This window comes from Puntigrus tetrazona, chromosome 7 (assembly GCF_018831695.1).
Source record: "Puntigrus tetrazona isolate hp1 chromosome 7, ASM1883169v1, whole genome shotgun sequence".
Lineage (NCBI taxonomy): Eukaryota > Metazoa > Chordata > Actinopteri > Cypriniformes > Cyprinidae > Puntigrus > Puntigrus tetrazona.
Window position 1 is genome coordinate 18287734 of NC_056705.1, and position 26996 is coordinate 18314729.

Sequence of the window (26996 nt, forward strand, 5' to 3'; positions counted from 1 at the left end):
TTTTTTTTTTTTTTGAAATTGTTATTAAATCGATTCCTTTCTCTCGTAGGTAAATAAAGCCTTTTGAGTACTTCACAGCTATTTGTTTTCTGCCTTCAGTTTCGCACTATAGAGCTGACGTCGAGAAATCATTAATATGTAGGTCTATATTAACATATTCAGCACCTCACTGGCTGTCCTGTGGAGAGAGAGAGAGAGAGAGAGAGAGAGAGAGAGAGAGAGAGAGAGAGAGAGAGAGAGGAGGAAACGTGAGGCTCGACGGAGAGCTGACCGTGTTTTCTACAGGAAACAAATCAGAGAGAGAGAGTGAAAATACTGTTGTAACCAACCGTGTTTCGTCGCGGTTTGTGAGTGTTTTCCTGGAAGCGGACGCTTAGCGAATCAGGGCAATCTGGAGCCCCGTTTGTTTAGACCCGGGAATCCAGGCTAAAGGTGTTTATTTCGTGTGTTTTTGGAGGTGTGAGGCTCGAGACTCACGCGCAGAATGACCGTTGACTGGCCCGACCTGCCTATCGTTCGCGGGCATTAGGTAAGAGCGCTTATTTACATCGAGCATGGCTGAAAGAAAAGAAGGTAGCGTAACGTTTTTTTGGGAGCGCTCACAACAACAAAAAAGACGCGCTGTGGCTTAATTTTAGTCCGTTAACTCGCCCACATCATGTCTGAATCTGATCAAGCCCAGCGAATTCAACCCAAGTCTTCCGAGAGTCTGATAATGTACTTGTTCTTAGGTTAAAGGAGCTATCAACATCTCTGTTCGCTGGCGAAACAAGCACCGCGCATTTCCTTCGAGGGGCTTTTGGGTCGAAAGGAGGAGAATAATGGCATTGCTGGCCGCCCGGATGCTCATGCTGGGACTGTGGGGTTGTGCTGCTGCTGCTGCTGCTGCGGGAGAGGGACAGTCCACTCCGGCCACATGCTCTCCGATGTGCCGCTGCGATGAAGACGGAGGAGCGGACTGCTCCGGAAGAGGACTGACCACCGTCCCCACCGGCCTCAGCGCTTTCACTTATTACCTGTAAGTCACCACAGTAACTGTTAACGATCAAGTGCATGGTGGGAACAAGTGCATATTGCGTGTTTGACGCTAGAAATGTTCGGATCTCTTTTCTAAACCGCCCTTGCGATGTCCGCGTTACGCATGTTACATGTTTCTACAACAAATGGCTGCAGAAACACCACGTAGGATCCCCCCTAAATAATGTCACATGCAATTCACGCAGTTACATAAACTAACAATAACTTTGTTTTCAGACATCCAGTGAGTAAGTTCATTGATCGTGTAATGTAAAATCACAATAAACCGTTGCTATGACTCAGAAACACACCTGCATACGTTCAGTTTTATTTACAGCATAGCAGTTAGAACAAAATAGCAAATATTAGAAGTCAAAAAGAGAAGCGTGATTGTTACATTTAGCTAAGTTTGTTTTGAACAGATAAGTCTGGCAGTTGTTTTGAGACTGAGATTCTTTGGAGAGGTTTTTTAGCTTTGTAGCTCAAAGTCCATCTTGGGCCGCTTTCGGGTACTTTGTGTGAGTGTAACAGACTGAATGCTGTATGACACAAACTGGTGATATAGAGAGGGCTGCTCATCCATTATTAAATACAGCCAGCCTTTAAAACCTCACCGGCCTGCTTTTAAACGCATGCAGGTAGATATTGTGGCAGTTATTTATATTTTGAGGTGATTTGGGGTGCTTTCTATGAATAGTGCTTTCCACAGATGTATTTCTCAGCACTCTGTTGCTAAATCTTAGAAGGCGTAATGGTTACCAGTATTATATCTTTCTGAATTTGACTATATTTTCTTTATTTTTAGATAACTTTATGGGTAACTTGCTGATAATTTAGAAGCCCTCTTACAGTAATAAACAAAGTGAGTATAATCAAACTTTTACCATTAGTGGCTAAAAGCACTATATTATATTATAACTATATAACTATATTAGCAGCCACATGAATGCATTCTTTTTGTTAGTAAAAGCATGAGCCGCATGTATGCCATCTGCCACATTAAATGCTCTAACCCTTTAAAGTCAGGTATATTCAAATTTTGCCCATCAATGTTTTAATTGTTCATCAGAAAAATAATTTTAATAGTAATAGTTGTTAACTACTACTGTATTGTTATAGAATTAATTGTTGAAGCTGACTTTGGTCTGTATCAATGGAGCACTCGCTTCAGCCGTGCATAGTTTGATGTCTTTTTCTACCCCGGAAAGTTTTTCCATCTGTCTTAGTACAGAAAGACCGGTTTATTGCCGGCCTGAGCCAGGGCCCGCTGTCTGTGGCGCGTGTGAATCACGTCCCTCACCTCATTACACTTTACCAGCATTTATTGTGTTTTCACTCTGTTGTAGTTAAGCGAGTTACTTTTCTGCCAAAGTGTTTAGAAGCACGTCTGGAGGCAACTGTTTATTCTGCAGCTCTCTCTTGGAGCCCATACGTTTTGAAAACAGCTTGACCGGGCTCTCGAAATATCTCTGCCAAGCTGGAGCGTGTAACCCAACGCCAAGCTAAGTCCAGTCTGGAGAAGCGATAAAGCCAGAAATAAAGCCACAGAGTTAACACTAGTGGTGGCAGTGGCCATGTTGGATATCAGTGAATTATATGCAAATAGGGGGGCCTGCATGTATATGCATCAGAAAGATGCTAACACTCCCGTTTTTTAGTTTTGTTTTTGTTTTTGTTTTTTTTTTTAAACATTTTGCTTTATCATTATAAAAAACAAACTGGTTCTTATTGAAAAATTACCAGAAGGCCATATAATACTTTATTTTATTTTTTTGATAATCCTTTACACTCACATGTGTGCCACAATATGGAAAAAAAGATCTATTGCTACATATGCTTCAATGCAGTTTTAAAGGTCATTAAGAGTATGGTATTATAGTAGAGATACTGGTTATTCTGAAAGCTATGTTAGGTTATTAAGTGTCAACAATTCGTGTTTTAGCACACTTTTTGTTTTGTTTTGTTTGTTTGCCAAAAACATACATTATCAATCCACAAGTGATGCTGAGCAGATGATGGGACATCTGTCAGTCAGCCTGTGTGGTAATAGTCATGAGCTGTGAAATGCGTTGCCACCGTTCCAGCCGCATTGCTGCATCCGGCTGCGTCGGCCTGCTGCACGCTTAACTGCATTTCTGGTATTTATTTATGTAATTGATAATAGTAGGGCAGTTCTCTCTGCCCGTCCTCTGGGTTGCCTTCAGCTGTCGCCACACTGTCTCTCCCCGCAGAGAAGAACAGCACCGGAGAATTAGCGAGAGAAAGGACAATAGAGGCAGGGAGGTGAAGTTTCAAACTGGTAAAGTGACAAAGAAAAATATGTTGGGAGTATGTCAGCGTTCAGAGGGTCTGAGAAATGGAAAAGGAGGGAAGTGTGAGAGAAAGAGAGTAGGCACAGTCTGGTTGATCATTATTCTCCCAGTCCAGATAGCTGCTCTGAGTCTTGTGGGGTTAATATAGTTTGCTCACTTCAACAGGTCGTTGCGCAATGCTTCAGGTTAATCATACTCTGTTTAGGCGGAGTATCGGAGCAGGGCAAGCGAGAGACTTAGCACCGGCTTAAGAAACAAATATGCACTGTAGTATCGCTCCACACCAGGGAAACTTTGACCTTGACTGTGCTGTATGGGCGGATGTAACTATATACTTAACTCCCACTGCAAGTGGTTCATAGCTTATTACACTCTGCTTTCGATCAGATGGCCTTCATAATGTTTTAACAAGCACCTCATAAACATGTGTCTGTTATGTTGTATAGGGGGAGGGCAAGATAGGTGTAATTGATGTTTCGAAAAAATATCACCTTAATGCGTTTTACAATTTTTGTAAAAAAAACAAAAAAACATTATTCTTACATGCTTGAAAATAAAGGTTCTTTATTGTTACTCATGGATCGTTAAGGTACTTTTAACATCCATGGAAACTTTTCATTTTTTTAATAGTGGAAAATGTCCTTTAGATCAGATCTTCACACATTACTTCTTTTTTTTTTTGGAACTGAAAGGTTCAGTGGACAGGTTCCATGGACGATAAAGGTTCTTTATGGAATTATCAATACCATAACAAGAAAGTTCATTTTTATGAGTGTGTATGGCAATGTCCTATATGTGAACTTCGACCGCAACACCAGTCACAAGTGTAAATGTTTTGAAATTGAGATATATAATTGAGAAAGCTGAATTAAGAAGCTTTGCATCGATGTATGTCGCTAGAATAGGACAATATTTGAAAACCTTCATCTGAGGGTGCAAAAAATCCAAATACTGAGAAAAAATGTACCTTTAAAGTTGTCCACATTTCTTAGTTCTTAGCACTGCATATTACGAAAAATTAAGTTTTAATATATTTACAAAATATCTTCATGGAACAAGATCTTTACTTTACTTATATCCTAATGGTTTTTGGCATAAAAGAAAAATCGATAATTGTGACCAGCAATGTATTTTTGGCTATTGCTACAAATAAACCCCAGCAAGGTTACTGACAAAAATAATAATAATAATAATAATATTTTTGCATTTTTACTTCCTCACTTCCTTTTTGTTCTTATACAGTAAGTTTGAAGAATGTCTTTTTCATGATACAGTGGGACGTCTTTCATAATCCAGAGCGCGACTCCTTTACTTTTGACCCTTTCTACTTTTCAGTCCACCTTGCCTATTTTTTGGTGTCCCCTTGCTGGCTGAATGAATTTCCCTCGTGTATATGTGAGTGTGTGCGCTGGCTTAGTGCAGTGGGGATATCCCCCCTTAACCGTCTGTCCACACGCCATTAGCCCACTCTTGTCTCAGCCTCAGAAAGCCCTTCAGCATTGAGGAGCTGGAATGTGCCTTTGTGTCCCATTAACAAAACAGAGACGCCATGTTCTTTTCCATCTTAAAGGCTGTGGGAAGGGTTGCATGTCTTCAAGCTCAGTGAGATGGAACCGGCTGCACCATTTTTCCACACCTTTCCCTGTCTGAATGTATAGAGCGATTAGTGAACGCTTTTTTCGCATTCACCTCTGAAGACAATACTGTTTCTGTGCAGTCGGGGGTACGTGACAGAAAGTGACTGGTGAGGTAATGCACTTTTAATGGGAGATTTGATGTGAAGTGGAGGATAAAAGTTTGTCAATGCTCTTTTTTTATTTAGATTTTTTAAGTACGCCACCAGAGAAAGTTATACAGTTTCATTGAATCTGTCAGATAAAATTACTGTTGTGAAGATTGTGGTGTAGTTGATCCAGTGCAGTCCTTCACCTGAAGATGGTTTGTATGCCTCATTGCTACACAAATGATTTAGAGCTCCGATGTTATGAGGTAAATTGGGATAGTTCGGGATAAAGGCTGTTTTATGTACATGAACACAGGCAGCCTTCAGTCATACCTGCACGCACACACACACACACACACACGCGCACACACACAGGTCATGAGAAGAGCTCTGGAGGAGAAGAGGGCCCTCTGTGTTCAGCTTTCTGGCAAAGACTTTCTCAGCCATTAAAGGTGAAGCCTCATGAATGTCTGTGACCGCATTTTTTCAAGAACAACATTGCGTATCCAGTTCAAGTCCCAAACATTGAACTTACTACAATAAAATGGCTAGGAACCAAGTTCCAAGCGTAAACCATTTGGCATTTACTGTTGTCAAATTTACTAAAATACCATGACTGATACCTGCGCTATTTATCCAATCCAGTGAATCAGCGTGGACAGTGTAGTCAGATTATAGAAGAAATGACTCTTATCAGACAGTTCTCTCCAGTGAGTCGAAGACGTACAATGCAACCATGTGGTCTGATTCCAGAACAAATTGCCTAAACACTTTTTTTCATTAATCTTTTGGTAAATCAAACACATACAACTTACAGTGAAAGCTAAATCAGTTTAGTTACTTACTATATTTTATGTATTTAATGTCAATTATGCAGTTTGTCAGTAATTTTATAATATTTTATAAATATCAATGCATTACTGCATGTTAGTTTTGTTTGGTATGGCTGTTTAATAGCTTAGGCCAAATATTGAATTGAATTAAATCTGAATAACATAACTATTATAAACACCTACTTGACTTGTTGTTAATAAGCAACAAAATAGAGGCTTACTGAGGGAAAGTGAATATGTGTTTCCTAATTTTTTAGGAAGTTTTAGGAAGTTTTACCTGCAGTGAAATCACAATTTATTTGACCAAATATTTATTCTTTACAAGAAGTGAAATAAATGAAAAACTGGATTCTCATACCAAATAGCATCAGTCTGTCACCATGTATCTTTCCCTTTTTGGTGCTTTTTATTTGCTTTTTCTTCTCTCTATTTTTGATGAGCGTGAAGGATGGCTCATGATGATTAGAGAGACATGTAAGAGCTTTTCTCTCACTCAGAAATGGTGGGTGTGGGACAAAGAGAGAGACTGTTAGGCTGCCAGAGTTTCTTAAAGCATTGCGTGTGTTTACACATGCAGCACTCAGACCTCAAATCAAGCCTTATTGGCCATGCCCTTGTTCCGTGGACTTCGTCCCATGTGGTGAAAATATCCACCAAACGTCCGTTCTGCTGTGAGGAGCTATGAGGACTGGATTAGTGGACTGACAAGCAGTCCCCAGTAGGAGTGGGACCGGAGATGAGCTCTAATCCAAGGTTTGCGTGTGTTGTGTTCTCCGGTGGTTAGACTCCTTGAGAAGAGTCCAGCAGCTGAAGAGCGGATGTCTTCTCTGTCCAACTCTTCCAGTAAGGAGTGTTTAACATGGCACCTCTCCTCCTCGCCGAAGGTTTGAACGTGTGTGGTCCTTGCGTGGTGCCACTTGGCTGGCATTTTCCTCTCTGCTCGCGTGCTCGACCCCCGGTGACCTCGAGTTGCAGGGTCCGTCATCGCTCCACAGCCGCACACTTCCTGACCTGGAGATGACCCCCTCGGGTCCCCTGCATCTGTCCACGCGCTGCCTTCTGCCAACAATTTGTGTGTGTTTATGAGTGTGAGAGAGACAGAAAAGCAGAACGTGTTGAATTTATTTAAACTGAGCTGATGATACATTATGTCTAGAGGGCAGTAAAATAAACAGTTATTCCCAGTTCATCATTTTCTTCCTCATTTCGAAAACCTCTGCTGTCTCCTTGTCTGTGTGGCATGTCATATTTAAGCCAGTCATGCTTCATTTTGCGTTGCTATTTTTAAGGGTTTGCAATATTTTGTGTGTGTGTGTGAGAGGGAGAGAGAGAGAGAGAGAGAAAGAGTAATGTTAAAACTGTCTTGTTAAAAAAAAAAAAAAGTTAAACATTTTTAACATTTGGCATTTTTTTTTTTTTTTTTATTTTTAAAAAATTAAGTATATTCACATTTTAATTTTATTTGATAAAAAAACAGCAATATAGGAGAAATGTTATTACAAATCGCTGTCTCCTGTTTTAATATATTTAAAAATGTCAGTTATTCCTGTGATAGCTCAAATTTTAGCAGCCATTACTCCAGCCCTAGTATGATATGATCCTGCAGCAATCATTCTACAGTCACAAAAGGAAGACTGAGGCAGCTCATTCAAAACAAAGCAGATTCGGCTACATAATCAGCCTCAAATTAGAAATATGATTGCATACCCAATGCCAGACAAAAAACTGATGACAGCTGTGGTTAAACGCAATAAACCGAGCCGATTGAACATAAACTATCATTAAAATGCTTAAGTTTGTACACTTCTTATCAGAGAAGGTTCAATAAAGTATTGTCTTCTGTTGTTATGGGCGCGTTTAAAGTTTTATTGCATCTTATAGCTATGTCGTTTATGAAATAATGTCTGCGTGCATGTGTGTAGAGCAACAAACTGACGATTTATATATAATGATGTGTAACTGTATATGCATTAGCTGGACTAGCGACTAGTTGTAGCTGGAATAATAACGTAGCTGTAAAAATAGTTGCCTGCTGAAACTGAAATGTATATATCGTCATCATGACTAGATAGACACAGAGTTTGTCTTGACTATAACTTACGCGCTAGATATGATTCACTTCATAGTTACAATCCAGTTAACCTTTTCGACATGTTCCTGTGTTGTCGTTGCTCAGCAATGTTATGGACGGTGGGCAGATCTTGGTTTACTGAAGGAGGTGACTGAGTAGATCTGACGTCACATTTTTATGGAAGTCGCAACGGCTCGGGAAAAATCACAGCTACTTTATTCAGGCTGTTTTGAAACTTATATGGTAGTTACATAGCCCTTAGACCTCACTTATCACAAAAAAAGCCAGGAAAGATTTGGAAATATTTGGGACCTTTAATAATTTTACAGAAACCTTAAAGGAATAGTTCACCAAAAAATTACAATTATGTCATCATTTACTCACATGGAAGATATTTTGCATAAAATATACTATGGAAGTCAGTTGTGACCCAAAACAGCCTGGTTACAAACTTTTTTCAAAATATCTTCCTTTTTGTTTGGCAGAAATTCATACAGTTTTGGAACTACTTCAAGGTGAGTAAATGATGACAGAATTTTGGGTTCATTTTTGGGTGAACTATTCCTTTAATACATTTTATGGATTCTTCTCCTTAAAAACACGAATTTAAAATAAAAAAAATGAATAACTAATTTATCCTTGCTGAATCGAAGCATTCATTCCTTTTTAAAAACATTTTTGAAGGGTAGTGTATATTGGTTAGACTTTAAGGAACATTTATTAGTCATTAACAAACATTTATGCAGTTTATAAACATTCAGCGACATTAATCCAATTTTCATGGCATTCATAATTTGAATGTACCGTACATTAACTAATGACCTCTGGTGAAAACATGGCTTTTGAGCATTTATTAAGTTACTTAGTAATTTTCACATTTCGGAGGTGTGTGTAGAGAAGGCAGGAGAGAGTGTGGGGTGGTGAGGTGGTGAAGAGGCCCCTCTGTAATTTATTGAAGTGCTGAATTCTAGTCTAAGCCAGTCTGATTCACTGTGTACAGTCTCTAAACCAGCCGAGGACAGCCGGACACTCCCTTCGACTCACTCCATTCACACGCTCGGGTTCATCTCCGTCCTCCAGAAGCGAAAAGGTTGTGGACACTCGCGGAGATGGCCGTGTGATTATTTAGAGATCGTTCATGGTCAGTAGTGTTGTTGGGATGCAGACAGGTTGCCTTGGCAGTTAATGGGTTTGTTTAATGTGAGCTTCCTGATGGAGCCTTGAAGAAGGCCATCTGCTGCGTTAGAAACGCCTGTCTCCCATCACATCTTCTTTTTCTAATGGACACCAGACAAATGACAGGATGAGGATCTGAGATCAGTGGAAAGGAATGAAGGGGAAGGATGCAGAGAGAAACAGAGGGAGAGAGATGGGCCGAACGATAAACAGAGGGGTATACTGAGTGAGATGAGCTGGGAAAACACTGAGCCACACACACATTCTGTCTCTTAGTGTCACAACACACACAGACACGCAAATAGGTGCAGCCACAGACAGGTCTGTACACACACTCTTACTGGAAGGTGGGAAGCCTCTCTGGTCTCACTGGAATGTGAAATGGCTTCCCAGAAAACTGGTTTTATTTGGGTTTCGTTCCCATCAAGCTTCCGTCCAGGTCAACTCACCTCTCCAGAGAGAAACAGCGCGAACGCATGGACCAGTTTGAGTTGGAGTACTGTGGAAAAGAACTTGCTGGCCATGAGAGGCGTGTGTTTTTTCAAATTTTTGTCAGTATCAAACCCCTTATGGGAGGCAACTTACATTTAGGTGATGCTGTCAAAGACATCTGGACAGCAGTCACTGCCAAACGTTAGCAATCACGTGGTATTTTGACCTTGCTGATGCTGTATTCAAACAACTGTTATTTTAGGTTGTTGAGATATCAGCTGATTAATGTCTGATATCAGCTAATATCATGATAGCTTATCCTTCTTTAGTGAAAGAATGTTTCCTTCTCACCAGTTTTTTCAAATTTATTTAATTTAATGCCAAACAAGTATGTTTATTTTTATTTCAAGACTAGCATAATGTTTATTGTCAATGCTGATTTAATGCTCAAGTAACATTTCTAATTATTATCATTTTTGCAAATGTTTGTGTTGATCACTGATTTATTATTAATTAGCACTAACTGATGAGATTATTACTCATCTATTGATATTTTAATTAGTGCGGTCAAATTAATAATAACATTCCAAAAGTTTTTGTTTACATAATATGTGTGCTGTGTATGTTTATTATGTATATTATTTATATTTACATCTATATACATTTATATAGTTATATTTTATAGTATTAAAAAGTAATATAAAAGCAACATATATATATTATATTTTATATATATATATATATATATATATATATATATATATATATATATATATATGTGTGTATGTGTGTATTTATTTATATATATATATATATATATATATATATATATATATATATATATATATATATATACATAAAAATGTATACAGTATACACACATATTATGTAAACAACAACTTGTATTTTTGAATTAATTGCGATTAATCATTTGACAGCACTAATTTAAATTTAGTAACATTGAATAGGCTATATATGAAAACATAAATGAGATGTGAGCTGTATAGAACAATATACAGCTATATAGAATAACTTCACTATTTAAATTAAGTGGAATAATATTTGTGTGATACTTGAATTGTGTTTTGTGTTATAATCCAGCTCAGTGAATGGAAAATACTGCCTGACAAAATAACAGTATGTCCCTCACAATAAAGAGAATCAAATAGATTTGGATTTATATAAGGGCAATAATTGTGAAAGACTTTGAATTATCCTGTTAGGCCTGTTTTGTTAATTCTGGAAAGTGTTATATATGCATATTCAAGCACATTTTTCATGATATTTTACATATTAAATTTTGCATGTAAGTAAATAAAGGGAGGTGAAGAGAGAATGGCTTGCTCTTGGCAAACTTTGCAGTGCGACTCCAGTGCATGTTGTTTGTGTAGCTCGGTGGTGTGTTCAGCCTTGTTCATATCTCATTACAGATAGACTATCAGCACAGCCCCAACGCACTGTCTGCTTACAGCCATGGTGTTCCTGTGGAATTAGCGGCTTAATATACTTCCTTTCTCGCATTCCTGCTGTCTTTCTCTTTCTGTAAATCCTTTGCTTTCTCTCAGGCTCAGAATTTTTTTTTTTTGTCGGTTGACATGTTTGCTCTCAAAGCTGAGTGTTTGTGTTAGAGCTCACGTGAGGGAATTGGCTTCTTGCTCTGTGACTCCAGACTGTAGCCTTTCTTTGACTGGGCATAGAGCTCCCTGTGTCTTAGTGTGACTTGATTAATGTATTTTATTTTTATATATTTCGTTTTTTTGAGTATAAGCTGGTTACGCGTGCCTGTGTGTGGTCGTATTCTCTTCTTTTAGCAAAGGGCAAGTCCATGGATAAGTCTGTGGAAGGATCTCAGGTAGTTTAGTTCAAAGATGGTTTACACTGGAACCCATTACTCACAATTTAAATCCTATGTTTTGCGTCAGACTTCCGTCTTTTCCCAAACAATTTAAGAAAAACATTTAAGTGCTGTTTTCCCAAATATTTAAATGTCCGAATACGTGTTTAAATAATGGGATATATATAGCTTATATCACATCATTGAGGCTATCAGGCCCGTCTTTCTTAAAGAAAAGGTGCCGTTTTTTGATCATTTTAGGATTCAAACCATATAATTTTCTTCTTGAATGGCAGACAGATCGCTGAAGCTCTAATATGACTCAAACTTTTCTCTTGTGTAGAGAAGGAAAGGAATTTGTCAGGTATGACATCATCCAACCCACTGATAGGCTTCCAGTGTTTAGTGTTCACTCTCTACTGTATGTAACGCTGAAGGAAAAACAAATCATCAGGCTTGTGAGAAGAGACTAATGTGCTTCAAATTCAGGGTGGAGGTCCTGCTTGAAACAACAAACCCTCAGCCCAACTCAGGCCTTGAAACTCTGTGCGGGATTGTAGGTATTGCACACAATTTTAATCAATCCCACAAGCTGCGCGTTCGGAATTCACAAGAAGGATCCTATGAATTTTTGGAATAAAAGATACACAAACATTTAGATGGAGTAGGACAATAAGCGTCCTTATTTGAAAATGTCTTCATTTTTAAAATGCACACCCCTTTTCGACTTTAAAAGACATCATTTGCAGGCCTGTCAATCAAAATGAAGCTGTCACAGAAGCGCCTCACCCTTCTTGGCCTAAAATCCAGCCGGTAAATGAGTTCCGCCCATGCCCCAACACACACACTCACACGCACACACACCACATCTGCAGGCCTTATCATGGGGCAGGCTGTGGCTGGGCTCCTTCAGGGCTTGGCAGGGCTGTGAGAGGACTGGCCCAGCTGTGATGTGGGGCTCTGTGGGCAGCTGTGGCCACCGAAAGGCCTGCTGCGGTGCTGGTGTGGTTTGCCGACACGCGGATGCTCCCATGTTTCACTGATGCAGTGGAAATGTAAAAGTTAACCCCCAGAATCTTAGCTGAGGAGTTTAGGAGCCCACAGAGAGCAGCTGCTATTGAGTACATTCCTGCAAACGCTCAGAAACAGGCTTTCTGCATTGTTTGACCGTTTAATTCAGTAAAATAATTATACATATCAAGTAACAATTCAAACAGGCCCACAAAAATCTGCTAAATGCAATTTTCCCAGCATAATTACTGATCTTGTAGGTTGTTACTAAGTAGTGATTGTCCAGTAATTCCTTCTTTGTCTTATATTTAAATGTTATAAATATAAATAAATATAATTTCAATAATATATAATTTATATATAAATAATATAATATAATATAATATATATGATCTAAAGAATAAATTAATATTGCATTTTATAATATGAATTAACTGAGTGTCGATTAATTAGTTGTTATATTATTAATTGTTACATTGATTAACTGAAGAGTATTGGATAAAGCATTTATATTTTTACGTTTTTTTTTTTGGGCACACGAGGCTGCATTTATTTTATCAAAAGAATAAACGGTTATATTGTGAAATATTGTTACAATTCAAAACTTTTCTATTCAAAAAGTTTGTTTAATGTATTAATTTACTAATGAACAACATTTATTTGACACTTTTTGTAACATTATAAATGTCTTGTTAGCTTTACTGTTTTTGGTCAAATAAATTAAATCTCTATATAAGAGACTTCTTTTTAAAATCATAATTCTATTATCAACTGGTTGTATGTGCGCGTTTGTGTATATACATATTACATTACAAAAATTCTTATAATGTAGGGTATAGTTATAATTGTACAAAACAGTATGTCATGAAATAACAATCTCCATGTTGATATCAGACCTTTAAACGCAATTACTACCAAAAAAAAACATAGATTGAATTGCATTCCTGTATTCTAGGTTGCCATAGACACAATCCTGCATTACTGTTACTGCGTGTCTGGCTGTAACACTATTCTCCATAATTTTTTAAAAACTGCATGTTAAACCGGTTTGCATATGAATGCAGTTTCCTAAGATATCACATACAAAATTGTAAAAGTTTATGACTTTGCCTCTGAGTTTTTTCAGTCGAAGACAAACAGGCTTGTTGTGTTTCTTTCAGAGTGATTAAGAGAGAGCGTCCTACGTTAAGCTGTGGAAGAATAAATGTTGTTTTAGAAAAAGGGAATGACTCTATCCTCATAGAAAATAAGGCTGTCATTCATAAATCAGTGTTCTCTGTCCTATAGCATGAGTTTAACTAGGCTTCTGTCTCTTTCCTGCTCTATTTTTGTTACTCTTACTGACAGGCAGAAAATCTACAGTGCGCTGTTGAGACTTGACATGTTCCTGAGCTCTCCTAAAACAAGGCTTTTCTTCTTCCTTCCATGTTTGTAGTATGCATTTTCCATTCAGTCACGCTCCATCTGTAGCGCTTAGGGTGGTCCTTATTTGTAGTCGTCAGGTTAGTATTTTGACAATGACAATGCCAAATTGTATCTGCCTTTGCAAGCTGAAATCGTCAACTGTTTGAGCATGTTGCAGGATTTCACCTTTACAATACCCAACAGGTATTACTTTGTATTTCTCATATTTGTGTTAAAAACTGTTTTTTTTTACATTTTCAAGCAGAAAAAATAGGTTTTGTCTGTCATTTGTCATGCTCATTAATATAAACTAATATGACTACATTACACTGATAAGAATGTTATTTAAAATATTTCCTAAAAAAACCTTTGACTTTTTTTTTACTTTTGCTGAGGTCTTTTTTGGGGTGAACATCCCCTTTAAGGGAAGAACTGGACATTTGAACTTTTTACATTCAAGTTTTTAATTATAAGGTTGTAATTTGTATAAGAAAACAGAAGTTTGAGACTTTTTGCAATTCAGTTTGGTACCATATAAATGAGACGCAAGACTTTTTAGGTTAATAATTATACTTTCTTTAAACATAGCATAAATGCAGTAGAACTGGTCTCACACGGTCACAAATGCACATACTCTTTAAGAGCACACGTTATCAGTCTCATAGGATAGGGTTTCCTCCGGTAACGGCTCCAGTAGGCCTCTGTCTCCGTCCCTGTCTTTGTCACTGCAGTGCGGCCCCTGGCCCCTAATGAGGAAACCTGCTACTCGAGGATAGAGATCACATTCGCAGACTCAAACGCACATACACATAGGCTTCTTTCTCTCTCTCTCTCTCTCTCTCTCTCTCTCTCATCCAGCTCACAAGCACCTCAGCCAAACGACTGAGAGACTTTGCAGCAGGGCTGCGGGCGTAGAGGAGTGTGTGTGCGTGTGTGAGTGCAGGGGGAACAGGACTGTCAGTAATACATAATGTATCCAGAGGACCACCGGGACCGCTGCACAAATAGGGGCCCAGGGACACCACCAAGGGGGAAAGAGAGAGAGAGAAAGCGAGTGATAAGGAATGAGAGGAGAAAGGGGAGTGTTCTAGTGGTACATGGTCCATTGAAAGCAGCCTGAAGGGTAATTGGATAGGGCAGGTAACCTGCGGATCCCAAAAAAAAAGATAGCGGAGTGATGGAAGGTCATAGCTGCAGGGGGGATAGGGAGGCCCCTTTCGGTGTGTGTGATTGGGGGGTAATCTGATACACAGTGTGGCCAGGGGCCCTCGTGCTCATATATACTCTTTCAAGACCCAAGACAGCCCTTGCATTGAAATCCAAGATGGCGGACGATATCATCCCTTTGTTTTTCTCTTTCTTCAGGGTTGGGGATGTGCCTCATTAGCTATTGTAGCATGTTTGTTGGGCTCCATCGGACACAGTCTCGATGTCTACTGTTTGCAGCCTGGCTTTTGAAGCCACATATAATGGATTCCTAATCAAGATCTCAGCCTGAGCTGAAAAACCTGCCCGAGCTTCAGTGCATCTCTTCCCGAACAAAGGGTGAATCACTCGCACACAATTCCGGCTGGAATACGGAAGAATAAATAAACATAAGGACTGAGATGTATAACAAGTAGAACGTCACGTAAAAACACACTTATTATGATTTACACGCACTAATTCTCATTTCCTCTCTGCAAGTTTGTGTTGTGGCGTCTCTAACGGCGGGTGTTTTAAGGTCAGTGTTCTGACCTCTCTCACTGCGGATCTACCGTTTGCTTTTCTAGCTGCCCACACACTTCACCTTTCAGCCCAAATGGAAAAGAGAAAGAGAGAGAGGAAAACACTTTGTGTACTGCCTGCATTTTTGTCATGCTGCTACATGCTATCTCTCCGTCTCCTTGACAGCCTCCACTCTCTCTCTATCTCTTTCTCTCTCTCTCTCACACACACACTCTCTCTCTCTCTCTCTCTCTCTATGCTCAGAGCTTCGGAGCCTTAGGGAGAAAAGGAGGGCCATAGATAGTTTTATAGAAATAAGAGAAGAAAGAAGAAAATGAAGGAAAACTTTTTTAGTTGGCCATTCTTTACTCATTCCAAACTTTTTTATTTTCCTGTAGCAGTTTGGTGTTACTTTACTCCATTCGGTCTAAAGGTATGACGATTAGAGGCTATTAAACTTTTAAGATAACAAAAAAAACACAATAAAAGTAGCCCCTGGTCATCTTTAACAAAAAAGCTTGATGAACCTATCTGTCAACCCATCTTTGCTATATATATATAGACTTTTATGAAGCAACATGTGGACAGTGACAGACACAAAAACACTTTTTGTTCAGAAATCTGATTTATATAGTTGAAGCTTCTGTGTAAATAAATTCCGATTTGATCCATCTCATTAGAAATAAATTAGCAAATTAGATTTCATGGTGATCAATTCTAAAGAAATCACTGTGGTCAAACAAATGGGGTCGCTGTAATATTTGCACAATGTATTGAGATGTATATATGTTATATAGGGTATATATGTTTAAGTCAAAACAGATTTTTAGGCAAAATTCGTCAAATTTTCTACTTTTCAAACCATCGTCTTCTAGCCAAACACTTGTAAGCCTCTGATGTCATAGTTGCACGATGAGAGGTAAATCACCATAGTGCAGTGCTGATGACATCAAATACACTCTGCTTTCTTCTATTACTGTTGCGTGATGCTTGATCTCGCTGTCTGATCTGGATTCAGGCCTTATCAGTCATCAGAGACATACAGATCTCTGTTTGAACTTGTAAAGCATGAACATCAGCTGTGGGAGGGACCGCTCAAAGAAATTTGTCAAATTGAAATACTGTATGTTGCCTCCTGACAAGATTTCGAGCAGTCTTATTTTGAGTTGCGCTAAAGGGGCCGTTTTACTGTTTCTTTTCACTTGTCGCTAGATTTGAAATTTAAAATGCATTTATAGTACTGTAATATTATACATTTAAAAAATGTTACATTTAAATTTGTTTGTGAGGTTTCAGATGCTACAGATCTTTTTGGATTGGGCAGGGAGCACCTTTGAATAAAACCTGACCTGAGCATGAAATCTAGAAACTAGACAGCTCTGTTTAAGATCAGGGTCTGCACATGGCCAGTTTTAGTTATGTCGGTAAGTCATCTCAAACCCAAAGCAAGCGAAATCAATCCACAATTCTCTTCCATGCAAAATTCTGAAGCGGTCGATGTAAACAATGTGAACCAGAAAATGAAAATCCAAACACAAATGCATCCAAACGCAAATGTAAATTGTTTATGTCGTGTTAACCTATAGAAAGGGTATTGCTCAACCGCTGACTATGAGCGTTTGTTCTTGTTTCCATAGGGACATCAGCATGAACAACATCACTGAGCTGCCTGCTAATGTCTTCAGAAACCTGCCCTATCTGGAAGAACTGTGAGGATGAGTTCTGTTTTCTCTCTCTTTCACTGTTTTCCCCTTATGCTCTTTTTTCTTTTTCTTATATATGCTTGACACTTTTTTCAAACACCGTCTTTTGAAAGGTTATGTATGGAACATCTCCACAATGATTTGAGATGATCTTCTGGTCGTCAATCTCAAATATTCTTGTCTATTTTGAGATTTTGAAATGTTTATAGAACTGCAGAAACAACTTTAAAGCTTAAACCACATGGCATCCATTAAATCGATGCTGGTCTCAGTGTCAGCTTGTTGGATTACGTGAGCTCCATTGTCTTCATTTCTTTTGCAAGCCGCCACATTGTGTCACTGTCCATTTCCATGAATTAAATTTTGCTAAACAGCGTTGCTCATGTCGCTTCAGATTGCCAACTATCATTGAAAATATATACGAGGTTTCAGAGCTCATTTACTCAATGTTCAGTATAACAGCACTAATTGAAGTATAACATGAATTAACCCTTCACAAAGACCTGGCCCATTTATAGCTGCATCATGGAGCAAAGAGAAAATGGATGCACCAACATAAAGTTGGTTACTTTTGAAACAAAAAGTGAATAAAATTTTTTTATTTTATTTTTTTATTCAAATAGTAAATACCGTTTTGTAGCTCTTGAATGTGTCGCTGTAGTGCCTTGAAGCAATCATCTCTTCCTCTTTACTAATAAACTAATAAATACACATTCTACAACTATGAATTTTTTTTTTTTCAATTTGAAGTTAATGTACTCTCCTGTCTGGTTCGCTTGTTGGACAAAAATCGCAGATTCGTCATTAATGATTGGTCAGATTGCCTGTCAATCACGCAGCCTATGAAGGGTCATATAAGCCATATACAATACTGGAACAAAATAATGTTTATTATTTAGAATTAATTAACATTAAAACAAAAGATGAAAAAACTATAAGATGAAACAATTCAAAGACACACTGTCTGTTAGACCTTAGTTAGAGTTCCCTTGAGAGGAAAGGGTTATTGACTGATCTCCCTTGAGAGACCTTGAAAGTTCCCTTCAAATAAAAGTGCATGAATAAGCGGGGAACATATTTGGCCACCCACAGCACCATTCATGCGGTGCTGCACATCTGGAACAGTCTCATAGCTTAGCTTACAAAGTACTGTTAGTCAGAGCATCTCAGGATGGCTTTTGAAGCTATGTCTGACTTGTTTGTTGCCTGTTAATGGCATGAAATGAACAGATACGTGCTGTTTTAGACAGATTCGGGGTGGCTAAATCTGTATGTCTGAAGATCTGAACGCTCATTGGGCGTGACTGATCTTTTTCTTTGTGTCTGTCTTTTTTCTTTACTTCTTTGCTCATCCTGAGTATGCCCATCTGCGGTAAGGGCAGATAACATCTAAGTGATATCAGGTACCTGCGCTTCCAGACTGCTGAAATGACCATCTCCCAAAGTCAGCCCCCTCACGCTGTTCACTCTTTTCCTCTCTTTTCCTTTTTTTTTTAAATTCGTTTGATTGGAGTGTGTTTTCTTACCCTCGTGTGTCTTTCATCCACTCCAATCTCCTCAGCTCTCGTTCCCAAACAGTCCTCCAGCGCTTTGTCAAAGGCCAATTTGCTTTTCAACGCATTGTGAGAAGGAATGCATGGCAGGAAGAAGGAGGGCAAAACAATGGTTTCCGTGACAACTGGAGTTTTCAGAAGCGTGTGCTATCTGGGAATGGGGTGGGGGGTGCGCGAGGTCTCTGGGACCTGTACGGCACTGTATTGTGCCAGATGCTCTTTGTCAGGTTGCGCACGGTTCAGTAGTCACAATGGGTGTGGTTAATCATGAGGGTCAAGAGTTCACTTTCTAGGCTTAAATTTATTTTTAAACACATCCTGGACTGTTATAACCACTCATTAGCTAACTTTATATCACAAGATCTTAAAGTAACTTATATCTGTACATAAAAGAGGACCAAATACTGGGTAAAATATGTACAATTCAAAGGAAAAATTATTAAATTAATAGTAATGTCAAAAATAGCAATTTGCAAAATCAAGATCGTAATATTTTTGAACAATTTTTTTGTAAAAATATAAATTTTAATAAAAAATGTGTGTGCTTAATTTGGAGAAAAAAATATATAAAATGTATCTGATAAATGCAATTTTAAAAATGTATTAAAAATTGATGCTTTAAAAATTGTTCACCTAATGGTAGGCAACAATAATTGTAACAATACCAATCAGATTATTATTATTACTACTTTTACCTACTAAATAATTGTAACTTTTGTAACTATATATATATATATATATATATATATATATATATATATATATATATATATATATATATGAACTGTTTTTTTCCAAAAATATATTTTTATTGTGTTTTTGTTGTGTTAGTTTTAGTTACTTAGAGCCGTTTAAGCTTTTCTTTTGTAATAAGGGTTTACAAGCAAATGGTTGACATATTTTACTTATATAAATTCATGTTGAAGCGACACAAACTCAGAAATGAAGAGATGTACTGCAGAGACGGGGCTCATGTAGAGAATTTAAAGTGCTATGTATAAAAGTGTGGGTGTCCAGAAATAAGCTGTCAGATATTGCCTTTCAAAAGTAGTTCTCACGTAAAAGTGAAGGCATAAAAGATCACCATAAGCAGAACACCTATTTACAGTACGCATTTACCCTGACATTTTCGCAGCAGTGATGTGCTTGTGTGTGTGTGTGTGTGTGACCTGTGACAGCACAGCGGAGAGTCATTCTCTTCCTCAGAGTCACACAGTCTTCTATCATAACCACACACACCCTCACCTCTCTCTTCAAACATATCCACCCCCACTGACAGATACAGAGCTGTCAAATATTAATCTTCTCTAGTTTTGTGTGTCTCTGGCTTGATAAGTTTTGTATGTGCGAGTATGCCAGAGATGTGTCTGATTGACTTTCTTGTATTTAAAGGCATAAAATGTTATCATTTGCCGACCCTTCACTTGTTCCAAATTTGTATTTTGAAGAATGTCTGGGACTAAACAGTTGTAGCCATGGACTTCCATTGATTTTTCTATGCCAGCATTCTTTAAAATCTTAGGTATTCAACAGCTGAAAGAAAAAAAATACAATCTATCTGAAGTTCGACTTATGTTTTTCTCATGAACTAGTGTAACTAGTAACTAGTGTAACTAGTGTATTTTTGTAATCTATTTATAAATATCAGAATTTTCTATTTTGTATGCCAGAAGTTGCTAGTGGCCTAAAGTTGCTTTATGATGAGCTATAAAGGCATTTCTACAGTGACCTACAGTGCAGTTGCAAAGACTGCAATTATTTTTAATTAATGTAGTTCTGAATTGAAAGTACATGTTTAAAACAGTGCACCATTAAAGCTCTTGACCTGGGAAAAAAATTTCACCATCAGAGTCTGTGGTTTCCAAATGATGTCATTTGAACCAATCTGAAACCAGCCTCGCTGGATGTGTCCTAAACAATACAGTAGGAAAATTTGACAATGCCGTATTGGATGTATTGCACTGCATTGCCTTATTAGCTCATTTGTAATTTGTTATAGGTAATTCTGTCTTGGCCGAACCCTTCAGAAAGTCACGTGACAGTTGCCTTGCTCACTGAAGTGGTTACTAAAGCAACACGCCGGAGTAGCGCTACACAGCTTTGGCAACACGCTGACCACAGAATGAGACTTAGATTAGTTCCAGACAAATAAAGATCAGGGGTGACATCTCCCCGCTCAATGCATCAGACTGCTGAGCAGCGACGATGAGAGCGTGCTTAAGAATCCACCCATGGAGGCCTGGCCAGATCTGGTGGCTTTGAGACACAGCCAAACCTGAACGATGTAGAGAGAGAGAGAGAGAGAGAGAGAGAGAGACGACGGATCGAGAAAACGTCTCTGTTTCCCGCAGGCTAACTCAACCGCGCTGGTGTGCCACAACAAATGTGTTGATGTAAACAAGAACGCAGTTGGACAGCAGTCGATTGTGTAATTTGGGGTTTGTGTCGTGGTTGTAGAGAGACGGATATTCTGTCAAAGGCCGCGTGTCGGTTCATAATTTAAACGTTTTGTGTCTCAGCAGTCTTCTCTATCTCCGCCTGTGTTTTCTCCCCCCATCCATCTCCTTGTGTGTGGCAGTATTTCAACACTTAGAAGCCGAACCCCTATGATCCTGCGGACTGATAAGCCGTCCCTTTCATGTCCTCACCATCATAATTCCAGCTGTATAATCCAATGTCTCTTGTTGTTTTTCCGTTCTCTTTCCTTTTTCTGCCTGTTTGTCTTTCTCTAGGTCTGCAGGTGAATTATGGAGACATGGTGCCATAAGATAGTTATCCAAATATATGCTTTGGTATTATGAAGAATGTAATGGTGTGGTAGAGGGAAAGATGACTGTAAAAAGTAGGATATTTTTTTTACCTCAAAAAGGTGCATCATAGTTTTTTTCTACAAGAAGTCCTTTATTAATCTTAAAAGCAGGTGCTCAGTGGGCAAATGATACCCGGATTTTTTTCTCAGTTTTCTTTATGCTCCATTTCACATCCATTTTTGTTTTGCTTTACCTTTTGTTTTATTGTGTAGTTTTTTGTTGTTGTTTTTTCACTTTGCGTTTTTTTTGTGCTGTCTTTTGATTTAGCTTTGTTGTGCTATCTTTTGGTTTTTTGTGTGTTTTTTGTTTTTCTGTGCTGTTTTTTGATTTAGTTTTGTTCTTGTTTTTTTGTGCTGTCTTTTGATTTAGTTTTGTTCTTGTTTTTTGTGCTGTCTTTTGATTTAGTTTTGTTTGTTTTAAATCAAGACAAAAAAGAATATAACATTTCGAGCTATTAAGTCCTCCAAAAATTCACAGTTTGTTGCAGCTTTCAAATCTGTCAGTGGAAAAATAGGTCTAGATGATAGTCATGGAAAATTCTGCAACAAAAACAAAATTACTTAGTGCAGCTTGACATTGCCAGAAGAACTCGTTGAAGACTTTGGTTTTCTTTTGGCTACTTCCACACGTAGGTGTCGCTATAATGAGGATGGACATTGCAAGTTCTGTTTTGCATTGAAATAATCGCAATGCAAATGTTTTGTTTGTATATGATATTTTAGATATGATTTATTTTAGACATGCATCTAAGGGCCACCAAGGGGCAGTTAACACATCCAGATGATGTAAACATCTGTATAGATGTGTGCAGTCCAGTACTTCCTGTGATGAGAGGGCCAAATGGAAGACTTTGTGTTCTTTCTGAAATGCTGAGGCCTATTTCTGCTCCTAACAGATAGAGAGAGAGTTGATAAGAGAGTTAGAAGAGTGTGAGAGAGTTCTCTGACTCCAGTTTCAGTGGGTGATAAATCTGTTGTTAATCTCTCAGGCCTGATTTGGTGAAGTTATGTGGACCCTTTGCCTGTCTTTCCACACACAGCACTCTCGCACACCAATAACGGTACATGCAGCATTGAAAGGTGCATGTATGCAAACAGTTTACATCCTGGCATTTGTTCGTGCAGTACACCTTAACCTGTGTACATGCCTTTACAATCCATGTGAAATTCAGACTCAGGATGTCCACTTGATTCTCTCTGAATAGAAGGTGTCAGGGTGTGTGTTGCCCAGTCCTAAACGTATCTGTACAATCAGAGCTCATCAACTCCACAGCACATTCATTCCAACCGTCACATTCTGACACGTCCTTAGGTATTTGTGCTGCCCAGTCAGACAGAGAGTCTGGAGAGGCTTTTGCCAACAAAGAGCAAGTTAGCACTTCAGGAGAGAGCAGAGCTTATCAAACGCTCTACTGTCAGCGCCGCAGATATCAGCTAGTGTATATATTGTTTTCCCGCGCTAAGCCGTGTAGGCTGTTTATGGTTTCCAAGCCACATAGCAGCTGACCCTTTGCTAAGCTATGCCCTGCTTAGTTATCTTGCTAATTTGGATAAGCTTTACAAAATGTCTCAAAGACATGAATCTGGAGCTTTCTGTTAAAGCAAAAAAAAAACGATAATAATAATGTGCAATATTATTACAGCTCTTTTCTATTTTAATATACTTTAAAATGACATTTATTACTGTATTAGCAAAGCAACAGTGTTGTTCGGTCTTGGGGAATTGTTTTCTTAAAATTGTTTCATTTAACAAACTGTTAGAAAAAAAAGCTTGTCAATAAAGATCGGTCAGTTTCCTGGGTGCTGTGTATTTCAATAGATATCGTATATGTTCATTACATGTCAAGAGTGAGGCGACGGAAATTAATTTCATACCGCAGAAAGAGAAATTTGGGTAAAATGCAGCACTCATCACCGTCACTTTTTAGGCAGCCAAATAATCAGAATGGAGGAGGAGCAGGACTACTAGCACACCAAGCAATCGTCACACCTGGCTTATACTAAGGCTGAGTAACAATGGAGAGGTTAATATTGTTTCTCTCAGAGAATTCATGTCTTCACCAGATGGAATTCCCCGGACTACCACAAAATTATGAAAATAATGCTTGGAGAAACATTTAATTCCGAATGCATCTGCCATACTACTTTAGCAGATACTCTGTAATACCATAGCAAACAAAGCAGCTCAGCTGAAAGCAGAGAGCTCTCTGAAGTACTCACATCTAGGATTTTTCAGCAGAGCTTCTGGTGTTTTTCAGCTGCTAAAAATGCTTTGGTGGACACATGGCCTTAAGGTGGTGCTTAGTGAAGGTAAAAATGTATGTAAAAAAAAAAGTCACAGGTGTGCATTTCTCTGCACACTCTCTTTACACTCGTTTTTTTTAACCTACTTTTCAACGACTCTTTCTTCACAGTTCCTTCTCACTCATAACTTCGCTTTCACTCCTTTTTACACCCTTTCTCCAGCTTTCCATCACAATATCTTACATTTTTGCAGTCTAACTGAAATGAAGTATTTCTCTTCCTCTCTTTGTAGACGTTTGGCTGGTAATGACCTTGCATTCATCCACCCAGAGGCTCTGTCTGGCCTCCATCAGCTTAAAGTCCTGTAAGTTTTCAACACACACACACACACACAAACACACACCTCTATTTGATACGGGCTTACTTGTTCACCCAGTGAGAAGATCTTGTCCAGTGCAGTGAGAGAGCAGTAGATCTTGCTGTGAGTTTTGTTGAGTTGTTAAGTGGTGTTGTGTAACTAACAGGAATTTCGCTGCTACCGGATCAGCAAGTCTGTCAGTGTCTGATAGAGTACCTTTCATCATGATGCAGCGCGATGCCTTCTCTCTCGCTCTCTCTCTTTGCTGTAACTCATATTTTGTCCTTCAGGTGTTTGCGAGCCGATTCAAATGCAGCTTATCAGCTGCCTGGTCCCCTCAGCCATGCTTTACATAAAGTTAATTTTTCCTCTTCCTGCCCTCATCCAGGGCTATTTCAAAGCCCCATGGTGCTGTTATAGCTCATCCAGACACTCTTGTGGGAATTGATTTAGGGAAACTGGTTGTGTACCAAAAGCCGAGGGCTTTGGAACTATAGATGTTGGAGATGATTTGAGACTAGTTTTTATTTACTGTGGTCATGTGCTTGTGAATGTCTCTTGGCTGGGCTGCGTATGTAATTGTATGTGTGTGTGTGTTAGTGTGTAGTTGTGTGTGCTGCGGCCTGGCACTGAGTGGGAAAAGCTGTCCTCGAGGCCTATGCCATTTGAGTGACGCCAGAGAGCTGATAGGGTAGAGGAAGCAAGATATGCACCGTGATTAGCTCAGAACGAGACACACACACACACACACACAAACATATTAAATCAGTACTAGCACTTATATTTGTGGAGAAATCTTAAAGTGTGTATATATATTGTGCATTATGATATAGAGGTGAACACAGTATATAATGGTGGTGTTTATGCTTCTTTTTTTAGGATGCTTCAGAACAATCAGTTGAAGACTGTCCCAAGTGCAGCTCTCAAGAATCTTCATTCCCTGCAGTCTTTGTAAGCATTGCACTCATCTTTTTCCTCACTCTGGAACAAATATTTCTTTAAAACTATTCTATAAGCTGATCAGTCAGTTAATAAGTTATTGCTGTTATTAAGAAATGAAGGTCACGCCTTTCTAAGGTCCAATTCTCGCTATTATCAAACCGTTAACTACAAATTTTCCCTGCTGCTTATTAATAGTTAGTAAGGTAAATTGTAGGTATTGGGAAGAACTAAGGATGTAAAACATGTTCATACTGAATTTGTGCTTTATAAGTACTAATAAAAAGTAATAAAAAATGTGTTAATAATAGGCATGCAAGTTAACAACTAGTTAATAGTGAGAATTGATGTATTTGAACTGTATAAAAGTGACAGTAAAACAGAAAATAAAATAAAAAATAAGAACACTGAAAAAGTTTTTTTTAGAAAACATTACATAGCAACATAAATGTTTACCACATTGATGATAATAATAAGAAAGGTTTTTTTAGCACCAAATCAACACATTAGGATGATTTCTGGAAGATCACGTGACTGAAAACTGCAGTAATATCTGCTGCACATTCAGCTTGCCATCACAAGTATACATTTAATTTTACAATGTATTAAAATATGGTTAAATTGTTATAACTTTTTACAATATTTCTTTAATTGTCTTTTTAATGGTACTGTATTTTTTAATCAGATAAATGGTTAGCATAAGAAACGTCTTTCAAAAAAAGAACTGCACTTATGATGGCACAATGGTGGTTATAATGGTGAATATAAATGGCACGTTTTAGGACAGGTACATAAAATGTTTTTTCTTATCACACTTTTGTTTTTCATGGGTAAAAAGATTTTTTTTTTTCACTCAAGCCTGCCCAATGTTTTTTTCACCCCAGATCCTTCTGACTGACAGGCCATAACTGACTCAGATCTTTGGCTGTTTGGCTGATCATTGTTTGTTGCTGCTAATGTCAGACAATCAATTCATTGGCTAATACATGATCGGCTTCTACTGTACATTGGTACAAAAAAAACAATCCTGTCCATGTCATTTTGTCAAATACCTGTATAGTGTTTAGATATTAAGTATTTTTGTAACGTCTCAGATATGTTAGTTTTTCTGTAACTGTGCATTGTTTGTTTGTATTCTCTAACTTTGTCTCAACGAGACTTTGTCCGGCTGCTGTTTCTGCTGTGGGACAATGTATGTTAAAAAAATCAACTCTCAACCATTATCACCTCTCCAGATCTCTCCGTCTCTCTCTATTTCACCCCCTCATGTTGTGTGTTTTTCCTTTTCTTTTTCCCCGTGGTGCTAAAGTAATGTGTTCTGGCACAGTCCACCAGCTTTTGAATAAGGCCTTAGAGAATGACCTGTCAATCTGCGTGCCTTCTGTCCCTCCGTATAGATGATGAGAGAAAGAGTGGGAATATAGTCAGAGCAGAGGCCAAATACAAGAGACATGAGAGAGAGAGGGAAGGGGGCAGTCCTCCGGGAATGTGTTCACCCTGCAGGCTTTCTGCACAGGTTCTTCAGCTGCACTAATCAGGCTACCCCGAAAAAAACCCCTCCTAATTACAGTAACATTGCTGTGGGGAACAAGGTGGAGACAAAGCTTGTAGAAAACACCAGAAAAAAAAAACTTTACTTCACCACTTACAGCAATTCTGCTCTGACGAGTGTTTGATAGATCAACTAATTAATTTTTGGTTGTAGCTAGTGATGCACTGAAAATCTAAAAATCCCCATTTTAAATCGGTGTATGTATGAAATAACAATGGCATTTTAATCAAATTTTACTACGTTTGTATAGGCCCATGCACTTCCAGTTTTTTTATGCTTAGCTTATACTAAGGCTGCATTTTATCAAATATCATTCTA

The 26996-nt window shown here is 38.4% G+C and overlaps 1 protein-coding gene across 2 annotated transcripts in view; it reads left to right on the plus strand.

Moving 5' to 3' along the window:
* The first annotated feature begins 209 nt into the window (after window positions 1–209).
* Window positions 210–26996, plus strand: part of lgr4 (leucine-rich repeat containing G protein-coupled receptor 4) — a 41640-nt gene continuing 14853 nt past the window's right edge. Inside the window, exons 1-5 of one of the 2 annotated variants that reach the window (XM_043244868.1) lie at window positions 210–529; window positions 732–1018; window positions 17158–17229; window positions 24122–24193; window positions 25067–25138. In XM_043244868.1, the coding sequence (XP_043100803.1) occupies window positions 822–1018; window positions 17158–17229; window positions 24122–24193; window positions 25067–25138 (413 nt within the window). In that variant the 5' untranslated portion in view covers window positions 210–529; window positions 732–821. The remainder of the gene's footprint in view (window positions 530–731; window positions 1019–17157; window positions 17230–24121; window positions 24194–25066; window positions 25139–26996) is intronic. The other variant, XM_043244869.1, reaches the window with a different exon arrangement.